General features: G+C 39.2%; 2 protein-coding genes across 3 annotated transcripts in view; one reads left to right on the forward strand and one right to left on the reverse strand.

Annotated features, from left to right (window-relative positions):
- Window positions 1-16400, forward strand: part of LOC134790674 (uncharacterized) — a 37358-nt gene extending 20958 nt beyond the window's left edge. For both annotated transcript variants that reach the window (XM_063761569.1, XM_063761570.1), the window contains 3 exons: window positions 1560-1717; window positions 15674-15802; window positions 16250-16400. In XM_063761569.1, the coding sequence (XP_063617639.1) occupies window positions 1560-1717; window positions 15674-15802; window positions 16250-16315 (353 nt within the window). In that variant the 3' untranslated portion in view covers window positions 16316-16400. The remainder of the gene's footprint in view (window positions 1-1559; window positions 1718-15673; window positions 15803-16249) is intronic.
- A 615-nt stretch (window positions 16401-17015) lies between these two features.
- Window positions 17016-21920, reverse strand: LOC134790648 (uncharacterized). Its single transcript, XM_063761513.1, has 5 exons — window positions 21766-21920; window positions 18582-21332; window positions 18255-18490; window positions 17647-18170; window positions 17016-17390 (listed from the first exon to the last, which is right to left on the reverse strand). Exons 2-5 carry the CDS (start codon window positions 21323-21325, stop codon window positions 17055-17057), a joined length of 3840 nt encoding a protein of 1279 aa, XP_063617583.1. The 5' UTR covers window positions 21326-21332; window positions 21766-21920; the 3' UTR covers window positions 17016-17054.
- Window positions 21921-23004: the final 1084 nt, after the last annotated feature.

The raw sequence follows: 23004 nt of genomic DNA on the forward strand, positions 1-23004 counted from the left end.
ACTCTTCTGGTGACCAACTCCTGACTCCATTACGAGATGGGGTCAGGAGTTGGTCCCCAGAAGTCCTAATCTATTCATCATAACTCCATCGTGTTTGGGATCAATAGATTTGCCCCGACAAGCACCATCGATCTAGAATCTAGATGAAGTCCAGGTTTTCATGATGGAGTCAGGAGTTGGTCACCAGAACTCCTAATCTACTCATCATAACTCCATCGTGTTTGGGCTCAATAGATTTTCCTTGACGAGCACTATCGATCTAGATGCGGTTGATAGATTATTAATATTATTTTATTTTACATACATACTTACAAATAAAGCTTCATTTGCTTCCCACAAGGATCAAGTAAACCTTATAAATCAACTTCGTTCTAAATAAAAACCGGCCAAGTGCGAGTCGGACTCGCACACGAAGGGTTCCGTACCATTATCTATAAAAACGGTCACCCATCCAAGTACTGACCCCGCCCGAGCCCGACGTTGCTTAACTTCTATCAAAAATCACGTTTACAACAGTATGGGAGCCCCACTTAAATCTTTATTTTATTCTGTTTTAGTATTTGTTGTTATAGCGGCAACAGAAATACATCATCTGTGAAAATTTCAACTGTCTAGCTATCTCGATTCGTGAGATACAGCCTGGTGATTGACGGACGGACGGACGGACGGACAGCGGAGTCTTAGTAATAGGGTCCCGTTTTACCCTTTGGGTACGGAACCCTAAAAACGGAGATACTTCTGTTTTAGACATAAAATCGAACTTCAGAGAGTTCAGTAGTTGTTACTTGCAGGTACTCTCGAATTTATTGTCATTATACAGGTTGGCCATAAAATAAGTGCTTTTCCGCTGCTGGCAAGAAAATGGTTGCTGGAAAAAAAATTACCCTCCCATAGAAAATGGACTAGACAAAATGTATGAAACAGCCAAATTTTTTTTTCGCGATTTCGGGGTTGGTCCCATCGCGGTTCGCGGTTGCTTAGTTCAGTATAATCCCTAAACCTCCCTGGCAACGGGAATGCACTTATTTTTGGCCACCCTGTATATATTATTATTTAATATAACCTTATCTTTAAAACATTTAATTATTCAACTTCCTTGGTGAACTGACTTGAATAAGTTACTTGACTTCGTGGATGAACTTGTCACAATAATTCCATGACATACAGAGGTAAACAATCATTATTTTTTACTCGTCGTTGGTTATATATTATCTCATCACATATACTCTATTGACTACTACCATGCTTATAAAATAAAATACAGAGTGCCAATATAACGTTAAAATAAATTTACTTGCAAATTAAATTGAAAAGTATCAAAATTATTCTTGTCTGCGTTGAAACGCGCTTAGCTTTGCCGGCGCTCGCGTACCGAGCGCTAACGCCATCTATCGAGTGTTATTTCGCAAAATCGGTGAACGCTCTAAGGAATAAGGGCTCTTAAAAAAAAGACGAACGATTGCGTAGCATTCCGTTAAACAATATTTTGAAATTGTTTACCTTATGGAAATTGTCATTCTGGCTTCTGTTAAAGATTAAACATAAAACGCCTGTCGCAGCTTCAGGGTACCGCCTGGACCGCGCTACGGTGACGGCGGCGGGCATACTCGCGCTGTGCCGCGCCGCGCCCTGCCTCGAGCACCTCGGCGTCGCCGGCAACGGGGACGTCACCGACGCCACGGTGGCCGACATAGCGGCCGCCTGTCCCAAGCTCCAGGTAATATAGGACTGTTATTATATCTTTCTTAGGCCCAGCCAAACAAATGAAAAATCCAGAATTTGTCACTGAAATTTGAACCTATAGTGCAGGGAATAGAGTTGATTTTGGTTTTGTTTGAAAATCTAACGAAACAAAACAAATGCGACTCTGTTCCAATTGAATATGATTTAAATTTCATCGACCTGAATAAGTACTATACGTAGGTAGGACCTTGGGCCTTAGGAGGATATGACCCTACAACTACATCGACTAAACCACGCTCTCCTGAAAGTTTGTAACGAGACACGGTCACCGACGCCACGGTGACCGCTAGCCGCCTGCCCCAAGCTCGAGGCAAGAGGGCTGTTATATACACAGTAGTGTCCGACCGAAACATGTTTTTTTGCCGAAACCGAAACCGAAGGTTCGGCTTTGACCCCAGTTTCGGCCGAAACCGAAACCAAAACCAAACCTTTTGTAGACTTGTAAAAATCGTTGAAAATATGTCACAAAACCGCTTTTTAGAGGAGAGGCCATTTCGTAGAAATTACCTTATTTACGATTTTCGTAGGACCGAAAAGGTTTATACCGGGTTGGACTAAAGCAAAGGGGGTGCAGCACTTAGAAAAAAATCCATCGGAGTGATGTTATTATGACACCTATTTTTCATGATGTTATCCTAGAGAATTAGAGATGGGTAGGGGTGAGTAAATACTGAGTATTTACTCGGTATTTACTCAAAGCACCCGATAAATACCCGTATTTACTCATTTAGGTGGGTAAAAACGATTGCTTATAAAATATTCAAAAAATGAGATTAAGAAGAAAATTGTCTTTTATTGAAGAGTGATAACGTGTATTAACAATATCTTTAAAATAAAAAGCATATAGGACGCTTAATTTAGGAAAAAAAGGTAATTATTAGTGAGAGGCAAATTGTGTTAATGCATAGTTAACAATTTTGTTTTAAATAAGAAGGTATTTACTTTAAAAATATGGTACTTAAATTCTGCGCATGGCGCGCAAAAGTGCGTGTTTAGGCGGCACTTACGACCTTTTATTAAGGGTTTTTTAAAGAAAACTCAAAAATTGCTCAACCGATGATGTTCAAAATATTGTTTTTTGTACTCTATTATTAGTGTCCGACCGAAACATGTTTTTTTTTGCCGAAACCGAAACCAAATGTTCGGCTTTGGCTCTAGTTTCGGCCGAAACCGAAACCGAAACCGAACCTTTTGTAGATTTGTTAAAATCGTTGAAAAAATGTCATAAAACCGCTTTTACACACATATTATGGGGCTGTCAACACCCAATGTCCTTGAAATGGATGTTACTTAAGCAGTTTTTTAAAAAAATTACTAGAGTTAGACCAAGATAATTCTGCAACGATTTTGATAACACACGCAGTCAGTGCAAGTGTTATTTTAAACGTCAAAACTTCTATTAAATTATGACGGATAAATAACATTTGCACTAGTTGCACTGCTATCAAAATCATTGTAGAATTTTCTTGGTCTAACTCTATTCATTTACCAGTCAAGCTAACATGTAGATATAGGGCCAACTAAAAAACCAACCATAAACGCGAGCGCAGCGAGCGCTAAAATTTTTGTTGACAAATATCGCAAGGCCGGGTACCGATCTTCAACTGGGCCTAATAGTCCGAAGTTCCCCAGTGAGGCGAACTTTAATGCGAAGTTAAAGCCGTGCTTCAGGCTTCAGGATAAGTAGTTGAGCACAGACTCCAACCAATGTCCATTGTATTAAAAAGCGAGACCGCAGGCCGAGCATGGCGAAGCGAGGCTAAATGCTAAGCTGATGTAGAGGACATGTGGAACACAAACCAATGGTAAATTGAGGTAAAAAGTGAGGCTAAGGTCGAGCATTCGTATGATAAACTGTACTGGGGACACTTTTAAGAGTTTTTTCTTCGTTTTAATCAATTGTCAGCCTCGCTTAAAATTTGCCATTAGAGGTATGTAGGAAAATTACTGAATAAGTGAGTGAATAAGAGCGAAAAAGACATCGTTCGACTCGGGCCGACCCGAGGATCTGCCGTGAAAATCGAAATTCGCAAATTTTGGGGATTTTTCTCTTTTACTCCAATGAAGGCTCAGGCTCAATTAGAGTGAAAGAGAAAGATGCCCGCAATTTGCGAAATTTTCGCGGTTATAGCCCTGATACTGGGGGCCCCGACATGCTTAAGACGAAACGGGACGTCAGCCCGATCTCAGTTTTGAGATTTTGAGGTGAATATCGCCGTCGCGCTGACGGGGGCGGTGCCGCGTAACGAAGGACTATGCCTGTGTGTGTGGTGCGCGCACACAGACGCACACGTCATTTGCCTTCACGGGCCTCGCGAAGCGGTCGGCCCGTTATAGCTTTGCTACACCTAGTTCTTTTCTTATATTACAAACTTATTATTCGGTGGTAACTCGTTAGCTCGCTACCGCCACTAAGCGTTTACTTATTCCCTGTTATTGTGATTTAACTTCTTGACTTTAGGTACCTAACTGAATTCAATATTCGTCTACAACCTGCAATCCAATTAAAATCTTAATAACTGTTTTATTAGTGGTCCGATTTTTAGGGTTGCGTAGTCACCAAAGAAACCCTTATTGTCATCGCCATCGCCATGTTCGTCTGTCTGTCTGACTGTCTGTCCGAGGCTTTGCTTCGTGATCGTAAGTGCTAAAAAGCTGCAAGTTGGCAACTTATTGGCATGGATAGGGGAGACCGAGGTGAGTTGTGTCAGAGGAGACTTGTGACATTGTCGATTTTTTGGAATCTAATAACTGCTAGTGAGCTCGCAACAGTGTGCGTTTGTTAGCTCGCAACTTGAACTAACAAACGCGCGCTATGACGATCTAGTTTTTAGTTAATAGATTCCAAAAAATCGACAATGTCACAACTCTCCTCTGTCACAACTCACCTCGGTCTCCCCTACATGAATCACGCATTGCGACAGAACGGTAAAATAAAAACTATTAAAAAAGAATTGCAGACCTGAGACCTCCCATACAATATTCGATACCTTTGGGTTCAATTGGCGTAAAGGACAAAATGCTATTTTTTAGGAGACAGAGATTTTTTTAATGTTGGTTTATTTTTGTTGTTTATGGAGCTATATTTTTGATGTGTATTAAAAAAGTACTCAAAATGTTAGTCTCTTTAACCTGAATTAGCAATCATATGTATAAATTAAAAACGAAAGAAGTTAATGCCCTATACTACAGAATTGGTCAAAAACACTATGAATGTCCTTTACACCCATGCTGCGTTTTTTGATAGTTTAATGTATCTTGTTTAGTAGGGGGTCGTAAGTGACATTCTCAGACAATTTTATTCCAAATTCGGGGTGTATTAGTTACCAGCCACGGTATCTACACATGTTAACTGTTTTCAGCATAGTTTACTATTACGAAGCTTAAAAATGTATCAAACGGTAGTTAATGATGCTAGGTATAACCCGATTAGGTACTGTTGTTATTAATATTTTTCTGATAATATAGTAATAATAAAGAAAGCACAGTATTTCGAACCAATTATTTACTAAAAAATAATTACTTGCTCACAAAGTAGCTAATATTCGGAAATGAAAGTAAACTAAATGTCCTAGTGCTTAACACTAGCCGCCTTCAATCTTAACATGACAGCCTTTAATCATAACAAGGGAAGTATTAGATCAGCTAACGATGATAAGAATTAGCATATCAAGCATTTGGACGTTTTCTTAGTGAATAAAAGACTATAATTCTATAGTTTCAATTTTTCAAGATGTCTTATTTCAAAATACGAAACAATAAGATATTAAATCGACTTTTTTTATTCCTATTTAAGTAGTAATTTTTGTGTTATTTAATCCCTGTTAACTGTAGCTGCAATAATTTCTAATTTCAAACACTTAAAAATCTCTTCTGTTAGAACTACATATTATGAAACAAGTAACTAAACGAATTAATTATAACCGATTCGGTCATTAAGTATTAATTACCACTTCGCCCAGATACGTTCCAAACTTTGTGAGTGTGTTTGAAACGAAGCATTGTTCTTTATTTCAACTAGCTATTGTAGCCGAGCTCAACCAATGACACAAATAATTAAATTACGTACAAAAAACAACTTAACACTTTAAACTCTCGCGTTTTGTACACATATCGGAATTAAAGGTAAAAACAATGAAATTATATCGCGGTAGACCCGTTTGTGTAATTAAATAAAAAACAACTTCCACCGCTCAGGAACGGATAATAAACAGTCAGGAGCGAGGCAATGGGCGATCGCTGATACACCTGTCTCGTTCTCCTAATCAACAAGAAATGCCAGTCGGAAAGGTTCAGAGTGTATTATGCACAGGCTAGTATGTATTGTCGCAAGACTATAATTTGATAATCTACACTGCTACGTCTATGTTATTTGTTTTCAATTTAGAGTTTAAAAGACACAAAAATTAGAAAAGCCCTTCCAATTTGTTCGCCTCGTATACTTAAGGTAAAATCATTTTTAGAACGGGTCGTAAAGGGCAAGTAAAATAATTTTAATAGTCAAATATGTCCTTTACGACCATCTTGACCATACGATATGGAAAATTATCATGACAAATGAAGGGCTAAAGGACGACAAAGGACATGTTAGTATTGTTAGTCCTTTACAACATAATTTATATTTAGCGGTAACCTTTACGATACTATCTTTGAACTTCTATTTTATAACTGGTCATTTACGCCCCTTGAGCTAAGCTGTTTTTGCAAGCTCATAGTGTAAAAATTGGGTCGTAAAGGCAACTTTTTACGAGATATCGAAATTTTAACTATACAGAACGAAAGCGCTTGGAATTCTGAACAAAACTGTATATTTATTTATTTAATCGAATGGCATGCATGATTAGGCAATCAGAGTAAAGCTATGAGGTTGTTAAGCCAGGTATTAAAACTGTATATAAAACTCATTTTCACTAAAATGTCCTTTACGCCAATTGAACCCAAAGGTATATATATATATATATTTTGTTTGCTTAGTCCCAATAGTGTGGGGTACCCTTGGATAGGTGTTTCAAAACTAATAAAGGTCTCCTTAAAACATTTTTTGATTAATTTATATATTTTTGGAAATAATCGCTCCGAAAGAAAAAAAATATTCCCACCATCCTCTAACTTTTGAACCATTGTCCAAAAAAATTAAAAAAATCGTGTAACAAAAGCTTAATAACTACTTTCAATGAAAACTATATAGCGAACATGACCGGACTCCAGTCGGTTTTGAGTTATTGCAAAAAATCTTCTGTTCTTAGTAAAAATCTAAAAATACGTAGAAAGCTCTGTACTCCCTTGTAAACGTATGATACTAACTTATCGCCCCCGTTTAGCCTATTTTGACAGAACGGTAACTACGAAACTCTACACTGAGCATGGCCCGACATGCTCTCGGCCGATTTTTATTTTTGAGTCAGATTTTGATACATTTAGGTACCTATGTTTGAGGAGCTCCTGATTCTGGTCGGAATAAATACGAAACCCCAATTTGGGACAACAGTATAGTCTACAAGTTCAAAGGTGTGATACCTACCTCATTGGATTCAGAATGATGTTTAGAAAAATGTATTCAAAGCGTTTATTACCACAGACATAAAATCAAAAATTATTATAAAATAAAAGTGCGTCTACTCAGCTTTGTATGAACCAAGAAATAATAGTGTAAAGGACGATCGACTCACATTAGACCGGGCCGTGACCGGGCCGGAGCTTCCGGCGCATCGTTTTCTATGGAAAGCATCACGTGGTCGCCTGTCATGTCATAGAAAAGTAAGCTCCGGAAGCTCCGACCCGGACCGGTCTAACGTAAGTCATCCTTTAAACGGTTTTCCCTGAGGCAAAAGTGCAATAGGTATTACTTACTTCACTAACTTCGCCTACTAAGAGGCAAATCGCGACTTTGTTATGGTTTATCGATAACTTCTCACATCACTAGATTATCGACATTACATGTCGACTATTGTCCATCACTTTTCTGGCTGTGTACGTATTTAGAAACTTGACTCCGCTCCTAAAATTAGTGCGATAGGGACAACTGCAGCTGAGGCGAAAAATCCTGCGTAAAAATGTCAAAAATCGAGGTTTCGTACTCCACTGTTTCCTCCTCCAAAACTTAACCAATCGTAACCAAATTTGGAAATCCAAATGATTATGAAATTATCTGTGTCGGACCGTTTTGCTTTTTTGGCTAATTGATATCAGTTTTGAATACCACGCCTCTCATTGCGGCATAGTCAATTAGGCCATTTTGGCCATTTTTGAAGGGCTCTAGCGCCTTAAAAAACAAAAATATCAAAAAAAGCAAAACGGTACGACACAGATATTGACAATATTAATCTGTGTTGAAAAAATCATTGCTCTAGCTTCAAAACCCACGGAGGAAAACGTGGAGTACGTTTGTATGGAGGAATGACCACTCCTGTTGGCTCTTAAAATCACCATTAAACTGTTCTAATGTCGTGAGGAAGCCGGACTAGTCCCGATAAGGCCTAGTTTACTCTCTGGGTTAGAATATCAGTCTGATGGCAGTCGCTTTCGTAAAAACTAGTGCCTACGCCAATTCTTGGGATTAGTTGTCAATTGGACCCCAGGCTCCCATTCCCATTGCCACGGCTCGGCAAAAATTCCGGTATCACGCGAGGAAGATGATGAGTTTTCTTATTATTCTCTTGCCCAGGGCCCAGTATCATGCGACAGTGCTATCTCATTCACTCCGATACAATTAGACAGTGTGCGCGTTATAGGTATTGACAGCCTCTTAAGACTGCGTCGACCATCCAGTGGCGCCCTCATTAGTGGAATTGTATTTTATAATAATCCAATTAATTTCTGTACCTATACATGAATCAGTATATCCCATATAACCATTCCAGTCGCAGAATCACAAAGTGGTAACTAAATGTCAGATGTGTCGTAACAGAGTCCACACAATGTGTCTAGAATTGTTTCGAAACAAAGTGTCGTCGCCGTGTCTACACTTTTCCGTAACAAGGTGTCGACACATTTGTGTGCACTTTGCGTGCGGTTTGCGACTAAATCTGACAGCAAATTTGTGACAGCAAATGTCAATATAAAATACCTCTTGAAAACCAAGGTTTGTCAAACTACTATTAGTGTCTCGTGTGCTCGTAATTCTAGTAAGTCATCATGGGCAATGCAAATGATAATAATCGACCGAAACCATATAAACACCCAACACCCGTCAACCTTTTACAGAAAAGTTTTTAAAGAAATTCAATAAGCTACTTAGGTCAGGCAACGAATGCTCTAAAAGTTGTAGAGGGAAATGCTCGGAACACAATTTTTGACTCCGTAACTCGGTTTGACAAGTTAGGAGGTGAACATATATTATCAAAAGTCCCCGGCCGTAGCCCTTGAGCGGGGGGGAGAGAGGGGGCTTTGAAGGTCCCATTTTCCCGTTTTTCGATTATATCTCGGAAACTATGCATCTCAGCGACATGGCCACTTATACAAAATGAAAGTTAATTTAATTTGTTACTAGTTTATTCAGTCAATTTTTTCGATATGTTGAATAGTTTTTGAGATATCCGCTCTGGAAAGTTTATTTAGGGCTCTCAATTTTATCTTGAATATCTATATCAGTGAAGGTGCTAGGCCGTGTTTGGTATCGTTTTCGTATAAATCTGGGGTGCTGAATCCATTTAAGATATCACATTGACACCATTCCACAAAATAAAAATAAATCTTTTTAGGGTTCCGTACCTCAAAAGGAAAAAACGGAACCCTTATAGGATCACTCGTGCGTCTGTATGTATGTCCGTCTGAATGCACAAAATAGTTCTTTACCTATAGACGACAGGAAAACCTATTAGAAATGTGCAGTCAAGCGCGAGTCGGACTTAATGTACGGAACCCTTAATACGCGAGTCCGACTCGCACTTGGCCGGTTTCTTGAAACTCTTCTTGACGCTTAACCGCTGAACCGATTTCGTTGAAATTTGGTATAGAAATAGTTTGCGTCCCGGAACAGGACATAGGATAGATCTTATAACCAAAATCATCTTTTGAAGGTGTGAAAAGTGGCGTGGAAATTTGTACGGGAAATCAATAACCGCTGAACCGATTTATATGAAATTTGGGATGGTCTACATCTTTGATTTAGTTAAAAATGATGAAAAAACATGACTTCAAACCTAAACTTAAACAGTATTAACTTCAAGAAGTTAATTCTGAATTCCCCCCTACACCTCATTTCACACCTTTAAAGGATGATTTTTGAGATAACTTATTATGTCCTGTCTCGGGACTCAAAATATATGTGTACCAAATTTAAATTAAAACTGTTCAGCAGTTTAAGCGTGAAGAGGAGTTTAAAAGAAAGTATTTTAATAAGTTCATATGTTTTTACTTCGGAATGGTGTCAATGTGATACCTTAACTAAATTTGGTACTGCGAATTTATACGAAAACGATACCAAACATGGCCTCGTAGCTTTACTGTTGTAGAAGTCAAAATAAAATTGAGAGCCCTAAATTCTTATTACTTGGCCAAACTTGTGTAGAAGGAAAAGGTAAAATAAAAGTCTTCGGCAGGAATATAAGACACAAATATATATTTTTTTTGCGTTACTATTTCAATCATCAAATATAAACATACCTTGATTATATTATTCTAGTGAGATCCTCATAGATAAACAAAAACATTTACTTAAAAAATTACAAGGTCGAAATGTCACGGAACTTGTGAGAGTAATATGTATGTGAAAAATAAAAACTTTTATGACAAAAAAATCTGGACACAATTTAAGAATCACCCAATTGCGTCGAGGAATCATCTGTATTTTTGCTTGTTTCATTACCTCCTCGCTTCTTTTTTGTCCTTTGTATTCTGTAGCAATTTGTTAGATCTGAAAATAAAGATAACTTGCGTCGTCACGGATGTCGATTTATAGGTTTTAGGGAGTGCAGAATTCGCAAACGATGATCATTTTATAATGCAAGATGGCGGCTACGTATTTTGTCATAAAAGTGGAATCCAAAATGGTTATCATTTTCTAAATCTGCGCCCCCCAAAACCTATAAAACGACACCCATGACGACTTTTATGACATAGTGCATGGCCGCCATTTTGGATTTCAAAATGGTCATCATTTTCGAAATCTGCGCCCCCTAAAACCTATAAAACGACATCCATGACGACTTTTATGACATAGTGCATGGCCGCCATGTTGGAATCCAAAATGGTCATCATTTTCGAAATCTGCGCCCCCTAAAACCTATAAAACGACACCCATGACGACTTTTATGGCATAGTGCATGGCCGCCATTTTGGATTTCAAAATGGTCATCATTTTCTAAATCGGGGCCCCCTAAAACCTATAAAACGACATCCATGACGACTTTTATGACATAGTGCATGGCCGCCATCTTGGAATCCAAAATGATCATCATTTTCGAAATCTGCGCCCCCTAAAACCTATAAAACGACACCCATGACGACTTTTATGGCATAGTGCATGGCCGCCATTTTGGATTCCAAAATGGTCATCATTTTCAAAATTGGGGCCCCCTAAAACGTATAAAACGACATCCATGACGACTTTTATGACACAGTGCATGGCCGCCATTTCGGATTCCAAAATGGTCATTATTTTCGAAATCGGCACTCCCTAAAACCTATATATCGACACCCATCTCGACTTTTATGACAAAGTGTTTTGCTACCATCTGCATGCAAGACATTTCTATTATTTTTACGTACAAAAATGGCCCCCTGTCAACTTTCAATCGAGATTTAATCGATAATTTATTCGATTAATATTCAGATTAATTCAATTTCAATCTATGTTAGGTCGACTAAACTAATCGCGATTAAAATTTGAGAATTAACTTTTTTTATTCCATTAATTAGTCGAATAAACAGTTAATCGATTAATGCCCATCTCTGGCCACGGAACTTTTACACTTTGAGAATATCTGAAAACAAATCAACACAAGGAGCCATTTTGCAAATCCAGTAACATACCAGTAACTTTGTTATTACTTTTGACAGCGCGTGTCATGTGTCAACACAGAGTCGACACAAAGTCGAAACATTGCAACTACTTTGTGACTGCAATATTTCTCAGCCTTAAACCATATTTATACATCATAATTAACAAGTTTCGTAGTATGTAAAGCGTTATTTCTGTTATTTAAGTATAGTATACGCATCGAAGTACTAAAAATGCTTCAAATAATATAGTTATGAACACAGGCACTGAGAAGTAAACAATTTCATTTCCGGCTAAACTAAAACAATGTGGTGGCGCGTTGATTATATTACACTTAGTTTATCAAATCACTCGAGCAGTTTAATTCCCCATAATAATTTAAGTCCTATTGTAATATAAATGCAAACAATATATAATTACGTCTTGTAATCCGTTTTAGAGATGGCGTATTAATGTCACTTATTTTTATTTAAGTATTTTTCCATCTGACAGTTTCCATTTGACAGGAACAAAATGAACGAATGAACGAATGACTTTGGCATAAAGTAGTCGCAAACCCGAAACAATGTGTGCACACGGCGACCACACTTTATGTCACTTTGTGTCATGTGTCGACCCTTCCCCATTTCTGGTAACTGTGTCGACACGGCGACGACTCTGCGACTGGAATTGTGACCGAAACAGACGGTGTCGACACAAGATGTGTCAACACCGCGTCGTAACGGCGACTGGAAATGGTTGTATGGGATGTAGGTATTAATATTGTTGTCCTACTTATTCCCCTACTTTTGGTCTTTGTCCGAAGTACCTACCATTTCGTAAGTTTCGGCCCGGCCGAAAGGTTCGGCCGGTTTTTGGCCGAAACCGAAACTCCAGCCGAAACATGATTTTTTGGCCGAAACTGGCCGAAACCGAACCTTCGGTCGGACACTATCTATTATACGGCTAATAGTGTAGTAAATAAAGGTAGTGGACCCCGCAGTAATTCCTCAGCCAGAAAAAACTTTACAGTATGATAGAGTATCAATAAATAAAAAGTATTCTATAAATTTCCAAAGAATAATAATAATAGAATTAAAGTAAATACCTAAAGTCTTAAATCGTTAATAACTTTTTACGGAAAAATGCTCCGTTCAAACTTTCTTCACCGGACATATTCATGTAACGTATTGCAACAATATATGAAATATCAAAAAAATAACCCAGCAGAAATCCCAGTATTAATAAAATATAATTTTTTGGCGTGTCTTGGACCGGAAAATTGCTCAGTCTAATTTTTTCACTGGAATGCCATTTTATTGCCGTTTTATACCTACAAAATGAAAATCTAAAAAATTTCCACTCTCAGTTTTTAATAGTTCTATAATACATACATTTGGGTACGCATTTTTTTTGGATTTTCTTACCCACTGCGCCAAATTATATTCTAAGATCATATAAGAAGAAAAAAATGACAGAGCAATTTTCCGTAGAAAATGAGCGGCAAAAAAAGGAATTATCATAAAAAAATATTCTCATGTTTGACAAAACTTTTAGATTTTTTTCTAGTATCACATACTGATACAAATAACTTATTTTGTAAAATAATTTTGGACTGAGCAATTACTCGGTTCAATATATAATCAGATTTGTGTTTTTACCTAACTTAGGAGTGTTTTTTTTTTTTGGATATTTTTATGTCAGTCTCGGCTCATGCTATACAATAACCTAGCTAAATTTCATCGACTGAGAAATTAATGCATGGGTCTCCATACAACCACTTGCTTCATTTACTACACTATAATCTCCCGATATGTTTTCATATTTTTTCTGAACTTTGGTTCTGAAGTTATAGAGAGATAAACATTATTTTTGCCTTTCGAAACGGTTTTTTTCCAAAAATATTCAATTTATCCAAAAATGTTCTAGAAACATTCCAGTTATTTTTAAAGACCAATTTAATGATGTGCAACACGTTGGTGGCTTCTGAATTTTTTTTTCGTGACAATTAGTTACATGTATGGAGTGCCCCTCTTAAAAATACATTTCTTAAAATGTTGAGTACTTAATCAAGTAGCGGCTTCCATAATACACCTATATTTCGAATTTATATGCCCCTTTCAGCACTCTAAATAGTTTATACCCACCAATTTGGGTATAAACGAGTAAATACGGGTATATTGAGTAAAAACTGATTATTTACTCGGTATTTACCCGTGAGTATTTACTCACTACCCATCTCTATAGAGAATACGCTAAAATAAGCATCCGCAAGCACAGAGAAAAGTTATTCCTACAAAACATGCTTATTTTAGCGTATTCTCTACGATAACACAATAAAAAATAGGTGTTATAATGACACTACATTCATCGAAATTTTTACTGTCCTAGATTTTCCCAATTTTCGGGTCAAATATCTTGGCCATTTTCGATTTTAGAGAAAAGTTTTTCCTACAAAACATGCTTATTTTAGCATTTTGATTGATTTTCTGTCTTTTACGATTCCTATATATATATTTTGCACTTTTGGTCAAAAAAAATCTCTTTTTTGTGCACCCCCTTTGCTTTAAGCCGACCGAAAACATCCAAAAATTACACAATGCAGAGTTGATTTTGAACATTGAGAACTACTGAATGGATTATTCTAAAATACATACCAAGGGAAGTGACTGTGAATATCCGTAGTAGTGTGAATATCCTCTATACATATAATGCTCAAAAATAATTAGCCAGAAATATTAAAAAATAAGAGAAATAGGTACATCAATTTGAATAACAGTATAATTTACTGTTATGGGAAACTTCTGAAATACATTATTTTGTTTTCACTGAAAACATACCATGTGAGGTATCAAACGAAAGCGATTTATGAGTAAATTACAAATATATAACATACTATACCATTTCCACTATTTGGGCGTTTAAATATATTTGTAATCAGCTGACAAAACCCTTTCTTTTCATACCCTACAACTACATGGTATGTTTTCAGTAAAAAAAATAGTATTTAGTAGTCTACTTTAACAGTTTATACTGTTATTCAACTTGATGTACCTTATTTTCTTATTTTTGGATATATTTGGTTAATTATTTTTAGACATAGTATATTCGCAGTCATTTTGTATAAAATTTGGACTAATCCATTCAGCCATTTTCAATTTAGAGCAGTTCAAATTTAACTCTGGATTGTCCAATTTTTGAAAGTTTGCTAATAATTTGTTAGACCAAGTGGTGAACATGTTAGATTATGATATATATTTGTAACCTACTCACTAAGCCCTTTTATTTGGTACCCCACCTGGTATGTTTAAAAGAAAAAAGTTTACAACTGTGTACTGCTGACTTTATGACGTCATATAAACTCATTCCACCACTTTATAAAGCGACAACATGCATTTTGATAATCAGTAGACCATGCTGATTCCAACAATACCACTTGTCGGTATAAACCTTTTTAGTCCTACGAAAAATGCTATTCTTCAACTTGGCCACTCCACTAGTTATACACATTAAGACTGCGTCGCCCGTCCAGTGGCGCCTTGATTAGGGGAATTGTGTTTTATAATAAACCAATTAATTTATGTATACATAAATCAGTATATTAATATTGTTGTCCTACTTGTTCCCCAACTTTTGATCTTTGTCACATGTTTAGTTTCATAGTACATACGAAGTAGGTACCATTTCGTAAGTTTCGGCCCCGCCGAAAGGTTTGGCCGTTTTTTGGCCGAAACCGAAACTACAGCCGAAACATGATTTTTTGGCCGAAACCGAAACCGAACCTTCGGTCGGACACTAATACACAGTGAAATAGACACGTTTGGTGTGGCGCGACCGTGGATGCCATATGGTAACCGCCTGCCCCAAGCTTGGGGTAACAACAACCTAACGTAGGTTAGTCAGTACTGTTAATAGTGACCCTCATGCCTACGAAGCAGGAGGTCCTGGTTCCGCATACGTACGTGTTTTTTAATCTGATTCGTTAACTTACGTCTTATCTTTTACTTCCAGTCTGTGGACTTGCGCGGGTGTGCGCAGATAGCGCAGAACATCGACATTTTGACGGCGCTGGCGGCGCCCCAGCGCCAGGCGGGGCCGCTGCGGCTGCGGCTCGCGCGTACCGCTGCCAACACATACCAGGTAATGGTAACGTCAAGTCTACAATTCCTTATGTACCTACTTAAATGTTGTTTTACTATTCTATTATCAGGCTAGTAAATAGGGACGTGGTAGAATGTTCGCGATCCCAGGATCACCAAACGGCATATTGTGAGAAACGCCGGCGTGGGTTTAGTGGGTAGGTTTCTCTCCCTCTTTCTCAATGGAAAAAGCCGGGAGGTGAGCTACATATATATATATATACACCTCCCCCTCAAAATGGGCTCACCTCCGGCCAGGGGGACGATGCTTAACATCATTCCCACACCGAAAATAATGTTTCCATACGGGGCCAGTACATATTTAACAGTAGATATTTTTCAGAACTCATAACTAGAATTAGTCCATGCATATCCCCCTGACTATAAAGCTGGATCCGCACTTGTTTCCATACGCAAATAATCCTGTTATCTGTGTATTTGTTTTCAGACACAGGCACCACAAGGACTGATTTTTGACTTCGTAGACGCTCCGAGGTTGTTCAGATTAGTGTAAACAATACACAGGAAACTGTATCAGGGAATTATCCTAATTTAAGTTATTAATAACTTATATTCCAAAGTAGAAAGTCGATTTCAGAACTGATACTATTCGATTCATATTAATAATTTGATATCATTTTATTTTTATAGTGTAGATTTCGTTATTTTAACTCGTTGACAGTCTCAATCGACAAGCTACCTCAGTAGAAAGGCGTACTTATAAACGCAGATGCATTTAATGCTCATTTTAATATATCGTTTTTATTATATGATTACTTTCATTAGGTAAGTGCAACGCTATGTGATTTTTATAAACAGATTTTTATTACCTAGATATCTAAGTGTTAGCCATATTAGATATATTGCCTAATTGATATGTTAAACATTTTAATGAATGAATATTGTTACAGAAATACATAAGCTCTATATGTAAAAAGGACTATTATTTAAAAAAAATCGTGTTTTAAAGAAATAAATACTTTTAGCCATCTGCCCGACTGGCTGCTAAAAAGCTAGTCGACATCAAGTTCTTTCACTCGTAAAAAACGTACGTGTAGGTATGTAGATCCCATACAATTAGAAAAATATATGAAAATACAATCTTGTTCGGAAACAAATCAAATAATTTTCTTATCAAATATTTTGATTTCATAGAAGAGAGAAAAACGTAGTTTATAATAATTATATGTTTATTACAGATAAATTGATATTAAGATATTCAGAAATTATATTTGAACATGAATAAGTATTAGTTAATGACAATAGCCACACGAAGGATGGCACCGCTTCCCGTCGACGCCGCAGCGGCAGCCGGCGCTGGTGTCGCCGCGGCCGGCCGGGCCCCAGCGCCGGCCGCGCGTCACCCAGCAGATCTCCGTTTTGCAGGCCGAACATTTGATCCAATCGCAACCCCATTTCTTCGTTATTATTGCACTGCACTCCGGACACTCGAGAGCTTCCCCGCGCGATATCAGCGTGTCGAGGAATGCCCTGGTTCCTTCGTCAGTTTCTGCAGGGGCTCGGTTGGCGGCTCCGGCGGCTCGCTGCTTTGCGCGATACTGTTCACACGTGTCGCTCTCGTGAATGGCCTGGAAATAAGGGAAAAATAATGTGAGCATAGTTGTTAACTGTTTCAGTTTGTAAAAATTCTCGAGTGAAATAATGAATGTAACTAACAGAAACTACCAACATGTTTTTAATTTAAATACGAAATTCTGTGAGTCAGCACCTACGGTCCTACGTTAATGATTTTCGATCTCGTTCGATATTGAATGTTAATATTTCCTGTCAAAATGTAATAACAGTACCTACATTATAATGCTTTGTTAAAACAATTACATATACCTGACATGAAACGCAGTTTGTCCGCTTGCAAACAGGGCAGGGGAACCTCGTAACGCCCGGTTCACACAGCGCCCACCCCTGGCAGTCGGCGGTTCGACAGTGGAATGCGTTTCGAGTGCCGCTCTCCGCGGCAGCCAGTCCTCTCGCCAACCACCGTTCATATTCCTCCGGAGATACGAGTGCGCGAATTTCCCGTTCCTGCAGAAACCCAGGACAGCCCATGGCGGGGCATGAAACTGCTGGTTCCTCGGAGTGCTTCACGACGTCTGAGAGACACTCCATGCAGAACGTGTGAACGCATTCTCTTAGAACCGCCCCTTCGCCAGGTTGGTAATTCTCCATACAAACTCCACACTCGAACACTTCAGCATTGGGAACAAGAGCGCGTCGCTCCAGAAGGACTAATTCGGCGTATACATCAGTTGCCTTGTTTTCTCCATTTGGAAGATCTACGTTCTGATTCTTATCCTCTGTTTTATTGTTTGAAGAAGATCCCGGGCGCAAAGCAGTTTGCTTATTTGTATCTGCAAGGGAAAAGTAAAATCCTTGAAAATCAACCGACGAACTTATAAAAAACGTGTCAAATTAATCTAATTGTATTTGCTAACCTGGCTCCACCAAGCAGAGATAAAACGGCGCATCAAACTTCGGGCCGGCCAGCATGTTGAGGGGCGTGTTGTCGTCCGTGCATAGAGTCCTTCCCACGATCCACCGTTGTAAGTGGGCCGCCAGACCAAATGACGCGTTCGCTTGACGCCGCAAATCGCCAATTACGGATACCCGGGGCATATTCATCCTTATAGGCCCCCTAGCCGCTTCTCTATCTTCAATCCATACTTCTATCCTGATTAATGAAATAAGAGTATCTACTTATATTTAATAATCTAGGTACCTTATCATTACAGGATTGCAAAAGCAGGTATAAAATAACTTACGAAACGTTATCATTCCCGGCTGCATCGTTTTTATTAGACGTTGAGGCTTCGTTTATTTTTTCGCGTTCGTTCTCGACTGGTTTATTTTTCTTTTCCAATGCTCCAGATTTGGGCTGCATAGGGGCCGGTTTCTTTTCAATCGGAGTTTTACTTGGTGACGCTGCAACATTATTAGGCGACGTGGTGTTTGATATCTTAGGATCATTTGTTTGTGTGGTGTCTTCCATCTGTGCCTTGTCAGAGACTGTGTTATTGGTTTTCTTTACTGGGTCAGTTAGTGATGTAGACGGTGCACCAACAATTTGTGATGAGAATGACAATACAGAACAGGATAGTCTTAATTGCGCTAGCTTTGCAGCGGCATCCGCAGCCGCTCTTTCGTCTCCTTTAGCGATGGATTGTTCAAGCTGGTTGATCAAATCTCTTCTTCTTAAATGGAGATCAAAAGGAACGACCTTCAAAGCCGGATTATGTTGACGACTATCTGATATTCGTGGAGTATCTAATTTCCTTATTTCACTGGTTACTTTGCATGGCGCATTTTGAAAGAGTGATTTTTGCTGCTGGTTACCGATATTGTCTATGTTCATTTGTTTATCATCTAGAGATGGGCCAGGAGCTGAAGAAAGTGTACTTGTGTGGGATCCAGATGAAGAGATTCCAAACGAAGGTGAACTTGTGGGAAGTTTGGGTGACTCATTATTTCTTTCTGCATCAGCTTTTAAATGACTTAGGTTATTGTTAACCTCTTGGTCTTTTATGATTGTTGTGTTTCGTTTACATCTCGCATCAATGTCAAAAACTACACTCGAAGAAGTTTGCGTTGTACTGGTCGCTTTTAGTGGTTTTTGTGTTGCTTGCTCTTGAGATGTTAAGTTATTCTTATGCACAGCTTTTGGTGCTGAAGTTGACGTTGTCGCAGTGTTTATATCCCTTAGACCAGCATTTAAGATTGTATCTGCTAGTAACTTAGGAGCAACTAAGGGCTTTGCTTCGTGTGCTGTTGTTGTTGTTTGGTTACTAGATCTTTGAACCTGGGTTCCAGGTTGTAAGTCGTATGGTTTTGTTTGTAATTGTTTTTCAATTATAAGACTTGAATTTAGTAATGAGGATATTTTTAATGGTACGTTCGAAGGAGCACTACCAGATGTGGAAGAATCACTGCTAATCTTAAATTTACTTTCAGGGATAATCGAGTTTTTTGCGATTGAATTTGAACTAGTAATAATATGTTTATTGTCGAAAGCAGTAGGCGCATTCATACTTAAGTTGCATTGTTTGGATTCCGCGATTTTAAAATGTTGTAATTTTACTATATCCCTGGAAGGTACATGTTGTAATACTATTGGTTGTGTCACTACAGCTGTTTCTGTGGCTGATGTCGGTGTTCTGTTGGTAACGACCTTTACATCGTTATTTTTACTTCCTGCTTCGATATTTACTGACTTACTGTCGGCATTCTGGGTTACTTTTTCTTCTTCGGATATTTTGGTCCCTATTCTAAGAGTGGGAGCCTCTACAACAGTGGACTTGCGAATTTCTTTTTCTTGGGTATCATGATTATTGTGATTATTTTTTTTAATGTCATTTTCCTCGTGCTTGGGTCTCTTAGGTAAGGAGTCCTTAATCTCTTTAAGCATTTCTTTTAACTTTTGTTTTTCTTCAACTACGTTTACGCCACTCGTCGAAGCAACATTCGTCAATTCTGTTTGTGTATAGTGATTAGAAGCTCTATTCGCCAAACGACGATCACTGTCATTTTTGTTTAATTGCATTTGCTGTTCGGTTATGCAATATCCACAAGTTACGACCGAATCATTATATTTTCGAAGACACCTTGTGCAGAACCACATATCCCCTCTGGACGGTGTCAGCAGTTCTCTGGAGGTCCCCGCGGCCTTTTCATTACTTCGATCTATAGCTTTTAATTTACACGACTCTATTATTTCAGCAGCCTGCTTGTCCAGCTCACTTATACTGGGCAGTATCCTTTCAGGAATGGTTTCGACGGCCGAATTCCTCTTTCTGCCCTCAAAAATCTGTTTCAAGAAGCTCTTTTCCGTTCGCGGTTTAGAATTTTTAATTTCTTTCTTAATATATTTTTCTGGTTTGCAATCCATGCTTTCGGTTCTCCGCAAAGCGGGATCGACTAGATCTGTTTGGAGTAGAAGCGGTTCCTCGGGTATCGGAGCGTTCCTGCCGAGCTCGCTGAGAGGACGTCTCGGAGGCTGCGGCGCGGGCCGCTTGCGGGAGCGGCCGCCGAGGGTGGCGGCGCGCGCGGGCGGCGCCGGCGCGCGCCGCTTGCCGGGCACGTGCGCCGCGCGCCGCTGCAGGCACTCGCTTGTGGCTCGGCGCTCCCTCTCCTCCCAGTTGTTCTCCGTAGTTTTACGCGCCGGAGGTAGGCTAAAAGCGTCGTAACCGTTCTCTCCCCTAAACAGACCGTACTTGCGATGGAGAGTGAGGTCGCGGTCGTGCTGCAGTCTGGAGTTTCTGTCGCGGAGGCGCTTCTTGTAGGAGTCGGTCGGGGGGCCGGGCGGGGGCAGGAACACGGGGGCGGCGGGGTGGCGGTAGCGGTCGGGCGCGAGGAAGGCGAAGCTGGCGACGGTGCGGTCGGAGCCGACGCTGGAGAGGCTGTCGCTGGAGGCGCCCGAGTCGTCGCGGCGGAGCCACGAGATGAGCGACCACAGCCCGCCCGACAGCGGCCGCGCGCGCCCAGCCTCCGCCTCCGATGCCGCGCCGCTCATCACACCGCTGACAAAACAATACACATCTTTTCATATGGTGCTCGAGAATAAATAAACGAGTAAAATAAATCGATCAATTATAATAAAATTAAGTTATGTATGAATAATCGTTTAGGTAAATAAAACAATTTAAACCGATAATTTGAATAGGTATTTATCGTTAACACACCTAATGGAATAAAAAATAGGTAATCAGGATATCTGAGTAATTTTCTAAATTCTTGGTCACGGAATTTATCCCCAGGGCAATGCCTTTAAATCATTTAATTACTTAAAATAAGTAGGTATATTATAATATACTTCATCGTTAATTCCAAAATATTAGGTAGGTACCTACACTACCTACGTATGCTATCGTCATAAATGAGTAGGTACCTATTAACATGTTGAAATAACAACATGAGCGTGTTATTTTAGTAGCAGGAAGATAGAACACTTACCGACGAGCCGAAGAATGATGCACGGATGTAAATAGCAAAATTCGAAACTAGAACATATTAGCCCCGTTTTCACACATCACGATCACGACTATAACCTTAAAGGAAATGCTTGACTTCACTTTATCATTCCCATCACTTTATCAATTACTTTTCTTTTGATTTTTTAATGCAATGTACCAAAGTTTTAAGGAGTAAAGTTGGTCACAAAGAGTTTCGAAAGCTCGTAGCTTTGAACAAAGCGTGGCGCGCGCGCTCGCGCTGCACTGGCTCGCGCCGCCGCCCGCCCAGGGACGGTATTCTACACGCTTACAGAACGTAGCCAGTTAGGCGGCTTACGTTAACCAGTATAAGCGCGCTCTTTGACTACGCATAACGATTACGGATGTCCCGATCGCAGTTAAACTGGTCCACTGAGCCTGCGATTCGGTAAGCGTCCATAGCACTCGATCAGCTATATTTAGCGGGAACTTCGCGAGTGTTTTTGCTATTTTCATTTCATTCTTCTGCGCCCCGACCTCACTTAAATTTGGCTTGCTGCCGATTTTTATTCGACGTAGGGGATTGTTTAAAGCGGTCAAGCTACTGCTGAATACATGATTACGAGTTCAATTGCAAAGCATATAGCCATAAATTAATTAATGTACTGTAAAAAGTAACATCATTTGGTTTCTAATATTTACTAGGACCATTTAGTAGGTACAGAAAGACCACATTTTTAGGGTTCCGTACCCAAAGGGTAAAAACGGGACCCTATTACTAAGACTCCGCTGTCCGTCCGTCCGTCCGTCCGTCTGTCTGTCACCAGGCTGTAACTCGAGAACCGTGATAGCTAGACAGTTGTAATTTTCACAGATGATGTATTTCTGTTGCCGCTATAACAACAAATACTAATAACAAAATAAAATAAATATTTAAGTGGGGCTCCCATACAACAAACGTGATTCTTTTGTCGTTTTATGCGTAATGGTACGGAACCCTTCGTGCGCGAGTCCGACCCGCACTTGGCCGGTTTTTTACATATTGTAGGAATTAATACCTCGTGTACTCGAGTGTCCCGAATAATAAAAACCGGACAAGTGCGAGTCGGACTCGCCCACCGAGGGTTCCGTACTTTTTAGTATTTGTTGTTATAGCGGCAACAGAAATACATCATCTGTGAAAATTTCAACTGTCTAGCTATCACGGTTCGTGAGATACAGCCTGGTGACAGACGGACGGACAGCGGAGTCTTAGTAATAG

This window comes from Cydia splendana, chromosome 5 (assembly GCF_910591565.1).
Source record: "Cydia splendana chromosome 5, ilCydSple1.2, whole genome shotgun sequence".
In the NCBI taxonomy this organism is placed as follows: Eukaryota; Metazoa; Arthropoda; class Insecta; order Lepidoptera; family Tortricidae; genus Cydia; species Cydia splendana.

Excerpts from the sequence above, each read along its gene's own strand:
- LOC134790648 (XM_063761513.1), bottom strand. The coding sequence starts at position 21,325 with ATGAGCGGCGCGGCATCGGAGGCGGAGGCTGGGCGCGCGCGGCCGCTG. Across the intron at positions 18,491-18,581 it reads GCCGGGAATGATAACGTTTC|GATAGAAGTATGGATTGAAG; the intron begins GTAAGTTATTTT and ends TTCATTAATCAG. Across the intron at positions 17,391-17,646 it reads CAAACTGCGTTTCATGTCAG|GCCATTCACGAGAGCGACAC; the intron begins GTATATGTAATT and ends CCTTATTTCCAG.